Source organism: Mastomys coucha, unplaced genomic scaffold (assembly GCF_008632895.1).
Source record: "Mastomys coucha isolate ucsf_1 unplaced genomic scaffold, UCSF_Mcou_1 pScaffold21, whole genome shotgun sequence".
In the NCBI taxonomy this organism is placed as follows: Eukaryota; Metazoa; Chordata; class Mammalia; order Rodentia; family Muridae; genus Mastomys; species Mastomys coucha.
In genome coordinates this window covers 148,828,537-148,836,719 of record NW_022196904.1, presented here as the reverse complement: position 1 = coordinate 148,836,719, position 8,183 = coordinate 148,828,537, and the positions used below count along the sequence as shown (strand labels likewise).

The 8,183-nt window shown below is 40.5% G+C and overlaps 1 protein-coding gene across 1 annotated transcript in view; it reads left to right on the top strand.

The window, feature by feature from the left end:
* Positions 1 to 8,183, top strand: part of Pcsk5 (proprotein convertase subtilisin/kexin type 5) — a 416,074-nt gene that overhangs the window by 309,218 nt on the left and 98,673 nt on the right. The window contains exon 21 of the mRNA XM_031389877.1: positions 7,088 to 7,190. Coding sequence (XP_031245737.1) covers positions 7,088 to 7,190 — 103 coding nt within the window. The remainder of the gene's footprint in view (positions 1 to 7,087; positions 7,191 to 8,183) is intronic.

Sequence of the window (8,183 nt, the reverse complement as noted above, 5' to 3'; positions counted from 1 at the left end):
GAGGAGGAGGAGGAGAAGGAGAAGGAGAAGGAGAAGGAGAAGAAGAAGAAAATGCTGATCAAATTATAGTGCCTTACTTCTATTATGGTGTACCAAAACTCTAACAGCCCCTCACTATGCATCAGATATCATACCTTCCCCTCTCTCAGACCAGGTTTTCTCAACTACAATTAGAGCAAGTCTTTGAGAATAAAAAATCCACACTTGAGTAGAGAGAATGAGTATACCATTAGACCCTGTAAAGTATCACTTACAGGAATTGAAAGAGAGCCCATTCAACAGTTAGGGAAATGTATATGCCTGTCTGTAATGGCTCTCTCAGGCTCATATGACTGAATACTTGGCCTCTAGCTAGTGTGCTGTTTTGGAAGGCTAAAGAATCTTTTGGGGGTGGTTCACTCCAGAATTACTCTGCTTTCTGGTCTGACAATATACAAGAAGTTGCTGCCTCATGCTCCCACCACTGGATGATGGACTGTAATCTCTGAAACCCAAGCCAAAACAATTCCCTCCTTTAAAATAGACTCTGTGCACACTGAAGATGTATAATGGACAGGTGTCTACCACATTATACTCATCCTCCGTACATGACAGGGTTTGCAAGTTCATTGTGTTTCATTGCAGATAACAATCACACTCATGCCTTTTTCTCCCTTTGGGTCTGATTTTACTTCACTGTCTACCCCATTAATTAATCGAAGTTGTACACATTAACAGGGTACAGGGCACAGGGGCTGGCAAGATGGCTCAATGGGTAAAGGCACTTGCCACCAAACTTGACAACTGGAGTACAATCCCTAGAACCTACTTGGTAGGAGGAAAGAATCAATTGCCTCAAGTTGTACACATGAATACACATGCACACACACACACACACACACACACACACACACAAATAAAATATTTACATCTTGTTTCAAAAAGAGGGACAACAGGATACTTTGAAATAGTATATACATGGAATGTTAATGGTTATTAACATGTGTAGGGTGTCTACTTGTTTTCTGAGGTTTTCAGATATCAGGTTCATTGTTGTTAACTACAGTTCACATGCTGTGCAGTAAAGCTCACAAACTCATTCCTCTAACTAATTGATCACCCTCTCCCTATCTTCCCCTCCTTCAGGCCCTGGCAACCAGATTCCTCATCCAGTCTCTGAGTTTCAGTTTTATGGACTGTATATTAAGGTTCCCCTGTCTGCATTTGTTCAATCCTAGTACCATCTCCCTAGGACGTAGAGGGAATGTTCACTAACACAGAGGCAACACTAAAGCCACTTAGGAAAACAAGGACCTGTATATGCTGTCGGTTTTTTTTTTTTTTTTTTTGGTTTTGATTTTGTTCCTTTACCCGAGGATCAGAGAAATGGCATTCTGGTTTCCAGCTATTTCCCAAACACCAAATTTATGTTCTTTTCAGAGAGCATTTAAGCAGCATCAAAATTCCTGTCCATGCTGGGAATGTAGGTCAGTGTGCTATAGGGCTCACAGGCAGCAAGAGTACCTCAGCTCAATCTCCGGCACTCCAAGAGAGAAAGAAAATCCTTTTCCTAGAGATCTTATAAGTTTGCTTTATTAATTAAAAATGATATTTTGAATTTCACTTAAGGGCTTCGTGCCTAGAGGTGGAACAAACTGCTTAAGAAACTCAATTGATTTGATTCACAAAATGGCCTTTTAATACATGAGGCCATTTGATCAGAGAACATACACTTGGAAGGTATATTCAATTGGAAGGTATATTCAATCATTAAGAAAATCCAGTTGGTGCAGCATGCCTGTTCTGTGTCCATTTACTTTCACAGTGACTTCCCCTTTTGATACTTCTGTTACCTCACCAAGTGGTTTAAGTAAGTTATGCACTGCTTTCTTTTTATAAACAGCAAAACTACTTGGAACACTGAAAGAGCAATTGAATTCACCACAGGAGTACGTTGTAAAAAGGGCAGGGGCTAGGCTATGAGTTCCTGCAGCACAGCCCAACTGTCACTTGCCTAGTCAAATTAATTTATGCAAAATGTTTCATCTATCTGAGCCTCAGTTTCTCACTCACAAAAGGGATTTCTGTCTGAAGCAAACATTACATAGTACAGCACTTGTAGTATGGAAAGCAGCACTAAATAGAAGCTTCTATGCTTGTAGCACCCTCTGTTCTCAGGTACGTTGGCCAGCACTTCACTTTGGGTACCTTCTCTGTGTATCTTAATGTGGTCAGGGCTCAAACCAGGGTGGAAAGAAGGTGACCTCTTCATTCTGCCCTTTGAAGAATGTGTAAGTTGAAGGGAGCTAAATATTTGCACGTGTATTGGATCTAAAAATTTGTGATCCATCCAGACTCCAGGAGTGCCAGCTCTGAGGATGCCAGAATAGCATCCCATATGTTTACACACAACACACAGATACATGCCTAGGTCTGAGAGTGAGAAAGCCACAGGACTAGGAAACACAATCCCTGCCAACTCAAGCATCCTATGGGGTCGGGGAGGTGTACTGAAGGAAATGCTGAGAGGAGTTACAGGAGCAGTCAGTCTATCAGTCCCTGCAGAGACAGACCAGGGAGGTTGGTGGGACTGTCCTAGCTGTTCCCTTGTTCTTTTTGCCTGCAGTGGTTCCTGGGTTAGGGAGAGACACAGAGAATCGCCGCTACCAGATGTCTCCCTTTTGATGGGTTTACCTGTGCATCTATTGCCTACCACTGTCATCTCTCTCAAGCCTTTGACAGATCTGTACCCTAACATAACCAGTGCTTTTAATCCATCTTCCCAAAGCCTAAAGGAGTTTTGTTGCTGTTAATATTGAGTATAGGTCTGCTAAGGAACAAACTTATTGGGTAGATGGTTTTTAATTTACATATATATAGCGTTTATATTAGCCATTTTCAGAGTTCAGTTTCGTCTCTCTACGTGTGTTCATTCATGTGTTGTGGGGCCATCACCACCATCTATCTACAGAACACTTTCATCTTCTGTAATTGAAACTCTGAACCCATGAAACTCTAACTCCCTATTGCCCTCACCCACTGTCCCCTGAAAATCACCATTCTACTTTGTCCTTATGACTTTTACTACTCTGGGGATAGTAAAATCACCTCCCCTTGTAAAGCATTCGTCCTTTTGTGATTGGTCTGTTTCACTTAGCTTCAAAGTTCACCACTGTTGGAGACCTTGTCCAAATCTTCTTCCCCTTTAAGGCTGAGTGACTGTGAAGACTTTAAGCTAAAGGTGTTGCAGTCTCAGTTGATGGTCTCATTTATTGAGCCCTGCTATAAAAACATCAGCTTAACGAGGCTTTAAAAACTGACTTATTTCATTAGCATATAATTAGCTGAAAGTGTTGCCAAGCATTTATTGTAGCTGGCATAAAATAATAGATGTATAGCTCTTTTTCATAAAAACTATCCTCACACAATGGTATTTTAAGTTCGAGGCTTCCTTGAAAAGAGAAAGTATTATTTAATTAGCACTTGGGATTGTGAAATTGTTCAATAAAGTCACATGATTCCTGGCAACTGGGTGATAAGGCACATAAGTAGGCTTTAGACAGGAAGCTGAAGATAGTCCATAGCCAGGCTGCTCAGTGAAACAACCAGCAACACCAAGCAGCTGGATTCCCAGTGCCTAGTCCTCCTCTCACACTTACTAGCCACTTTAATAAAAAATTGCTTTAAACGAACATCATAATCTATTACTTAAGTATTTATTCCTCTACTGAGATATATATTACATAAACTCCACAATTGACTTTGTTTGAATCAATAAGACACAATGCCTCTATAAACATATCCAAAACAAAGCTCTTGAGATGGGTATGATGGCACAAGCCTAAAATCCTGAACATGGGAGACAGAGGTAAGAGGATCAGGAGTTCAAGGTCATATTTTGCTACTTGGTGAGTTTAAGGCCAATCTTGATTACATGAGACCCTGTCCCATAATAAAGAAGGGAGAGATAAACAAATAAGGAGTAAGAGGGAAAAGGAAAGAAGAGAGAGAAGTGGTAGAGTATGACAAGCTAGCTCATTTTCTGTCTATGTATACCTAAAGTCTATTATTATGTCTTGGATTATGTCTTATAACTGGTAATTATATAATGTATGTTCACCTTTTATATAAGTTCCTTTATAAACTATGATTATTAATAACTTTTCAGTGTTATCAAGGATAGAACTAGCACACCAAGTTGTGTGCTTGTGCACTTCTAAATTTATAAGCATTCATTTTGAAGCTGGGTCTTCAAATTTCCAGGCACCCCTCTTCCCCATGTGCTCCCACATCCTCAGAGTCCTTTAAACCCCTAAAAACAGTATTAAAAGGAACTAATAAAGAAATGGAAACATTGCAACCACAGGAGAAGCAGGATCTGGACATAATATTAGGAGAAGTTGTCAGAAGGAAGAGCTGTAGGATAGATAGGTGAACAAGATGTTGGTTCCTGGCATCTGCGAAAAGTGACTTCTCCTAAGAATTTTGTATATCACGCCTGTCATAAACATTCAACTTCATTGTGCAATGAAGACAGATGACAAGAATTTGCTGTTCCAAAAACACACACAGACACACAAAAAAGTAACTTCCTTATGTCCTTGGAATCTGACTTCCTCAATTCCAAATGTGCAGGCGAAGACTTTTGCCTGTGTGCAAGGACTGAAGGCAGTTGTTTATGTGACTAATTGGACATCCACATAAATATAGGAATTGGGGCAGGGCTCTCTATTGTCATCTGTTGTAAAGCCAGTACTTACTCTAAAGTGAAGAGGCGTGCAGACTGGAGAAGGATGAACCATTTAGCTGTCCTTTGATGACTTGCTTACATAAGCTTCAAGGTCACAAAATGTTCTCCATTTTGTTTCCAAGTACCAAGAGGAAAATAAACAGATTTGAGGAGTCACTTCTCAGGAAAGGAGGGGTCTTGGGAAGGTTTTAGTTTAGGGGAGCATCTTTGTGGATAAAATAGCATACAGACATAAAGAAGAGATTTGGGATGGAAGGATTGGGAGAAACATCCCAAGGAAGGAAGAGGAAGATCAGTGAATGGAGAGTTGACTGTGGGTGGGAGGAAAGGTACATCTTCCTTGAAGACAGGTGCTAAGAGAGCACTCAAGGAGATCACAAGGAGTTTAAGCATTGAGAAAAAGGAAAGTGAGGGAACTCAAATACCATATCTTCAAGTTAGGAGATGTCTCCTTCTGAGGATTATGACGAGAAAAGAAGCTTGGAGAAAGTTTGTCCCAGTCCAAGTAGAGAACACAAGGAAGTTGTGTCACAGTTTGTGCTTATCAGTTGTTCACAACCTGTGGAATCTTTTGGGATTAAACTGCTCTTTCACAGGGGTCACCTAAGACCATCAGAAAACACATTACAATTCGTAACAGTGGCAAAATTACAATTATAAAGCATCAACAAAAATTATTTTATGGCTGGGGATCACCACAACATGAGGAACTGTATTAAATGGTCGCAGCATTAGAAAGGTTGAGAACCAGTGCTTAGATCATGCTTTCAAAATTGCAGAGCTAGGGAATGCTCGGTGGTCATTAGATCTAACATGTTATTTTATGAGTGCTGAATAGAGGCCATTATAATTGAGCAGACCAAGAAAACACATAGCCACAGTACTGATGAAAATAAGGGAGAATTAATTTTCCACATAGGTGGTGTACTCAGAAAGCTGGGGCAAGTGGATCACAAGTTCCAGGGCAGCTTGGCCTGTATAATAAGACCCAGGGCAGCCTGACCTGTATGGTGAGATATTGTGTAAAAATAAGCAACAAAAAAATGTACAAAATAAGTGAATGAATAAATGTTTTATTCTCTTGCTCATTTTCTCTTCACCTAAAACTTGTCTCTTTGAAACTGTCCTTTCCCTCTCTCTCCCTCTCCCTTTCCCTCTCCCTCTCCCTCTCTCTCTCCCTCTCCCTTTCCCTCTCCCTCTCCATTTAGTCGCCTTTATTTCCTCTCTGTTCTCATGAGAGTTGGACATATTCTACCTCTGACTCATTTGGGAAAATCTTTCCCTGCTTCATCACTTTCACATATGGCTGCTTCCTTCTACAAATGAATTCAACCTTAAAGGTATGTTACTAAGGGTATGTCTACATTCCAGCCAGAGGGATTAGGGTGTGTGCCATCCCAGACAGATCACACATCTAGAAGGTCTTTTGAGTGTGATCCCTTGCTAGAGTAGCCATGTTGCTGGATTAAAACTGCTCTACAATGGGAAAGACCAAGGACAGCATGTTCCATCCTCATCTAGCTGAATTCAACCACAGTGACACCATCAGTAATCTTAGAGCATCATTGAGGTGGCTAGACTAAGCTATGAATGGGTCATCCTACCTCACTAGTCCAGGTGGCTCTCACATTGACAAGCTCCAGATGATTAAACAGCTGTCAAATTCAAGAGTGGGATAAGGCCAAGTGAAGGCGATGGTTCTGCCAGAATCTGGACAACATTTTCTTCTGAGGATTATCTGTTCTCAAACAACAACAAAATGTGGCATTTTGGATCTGGCTGAAGAAATCACTCAGACTGTTGTGATTTTGTGTTTGATTGTTGTTGTTTGGTTTGGTTTGGATTTTTACAGTGACAAGGGAGAAGAGATGTGGTGTAGGAGGAGGGTTGGATTCATTGAGTGCCACCCTGTTTTTGATGCCTTTAGGCAGGTTGACCTCTCTCTACCCCTTTGCTGTGGTGGTGGTGATTTCCTATGTTCAAGAGAAATTTGTAAAGCTGCACTGAGTTCTGTGGAGAGATCAGATATATACTCCTATGGGAAAGATAAACTTTCCAGCTGAATGAACAACACTGTTCTGTTTCTTCACTGGTAATCTTTAAGGATAACATCTAGTTCATATCTGCCAAATTTCAGTCAAAACACTACTTCTATTCTTTCCCTAAAACTACAATCCTTCCTCTTATACATGCTTAGACAAGATGTGGGTGTGGCCTGACCACTGCTTGACTTGAAACATAACCATGCCTTGTGTTACTTCCACTTCTCAAGTAGCCAGCAAGAGCTCTGGCTAATCCCTGTCAGCCCTGGCAGGCTTGCTATGTGGAATAAAGTAAACAACTATATTTGTTCTTCAGGAGAATATATTGATGAGCAAGGCCACTGCCAAACCTGTGAAGCCTCATGTGCCAAGTGCTGGGGACCAACTCAGGAAGACTGTATCAGCTGCCCCATAACAAGGTGAGTGACTTTTCTGGTGATTCCTAAGGGTGGGCTATGAGAGGATATATTGACCCTTAGTGGCACCTAATTGATCTGTTGGACATAGGACCCAAACTTCTTCCCATGACACAGATATCCCCTATGGTTTGGCCATAATCTACCTCTGTAGCATCCTCTCCCATAAGGTTCAATACCCTGGGCAAAGTATCCTACACACTACACACTCATCCCTCAAATAGCATTTCCATATATATGCATATGTAAATTAATTATAGAGAAGAGTATATATGTACACATATATGCTATAATCAATTCAATACCATACAATAAGTACATATATATGTATGTACTCATTTCTATACTCAATTTAAGGGAAACCTATTGTGTGGAGGCATTTCTGACCACTTCCTAGTAGAATTAGCATTCCCTTCTTCAAAAGAAATTACTATGTTTGCTAAATTATTATTTATTTATATGTACTCTATATCAATACACACATGTGCCTACAGCACTTGTGTGGATATCATAGGACAAAATATGGGAATAAGTTCTCTCCTTATAACATGTGAGTCCTGGAAATCCAACTCAGGTCATCATAGCCTAATCCTTTATGACCTTCTGCTCTATAGGCATGTCTATCAGAGCATGTCTAGCCCTCAGAAATGTCTGGAAAACAACTGTTCCCAAATGTTTGTCTTCACTAGAGTGTAAGTTTCTTGAGATCTCACATTTGCATCTCCTTCCATAGTACTGTGAGAGGAAAATGGAAGCATCACTACATGTCAAACAGAAATATCAAGCAAATGGAATGAGCATCACTGCTAATCTGCTGGACATCTTCAATAGAGAGGATTGAATGTCTGATATATTTTTGACTTGTGCTCTTCTGATCTAGCTCTTAATAATTGGAAGCTTCTTTGTGTTTAAATGAATACCTTTAGCCATGCTTAGCTAAATGTGTAAGAAGCTGGGTTTCAATATCTCTCTCTCTCTCTCTCTCTCTCTCTCTCT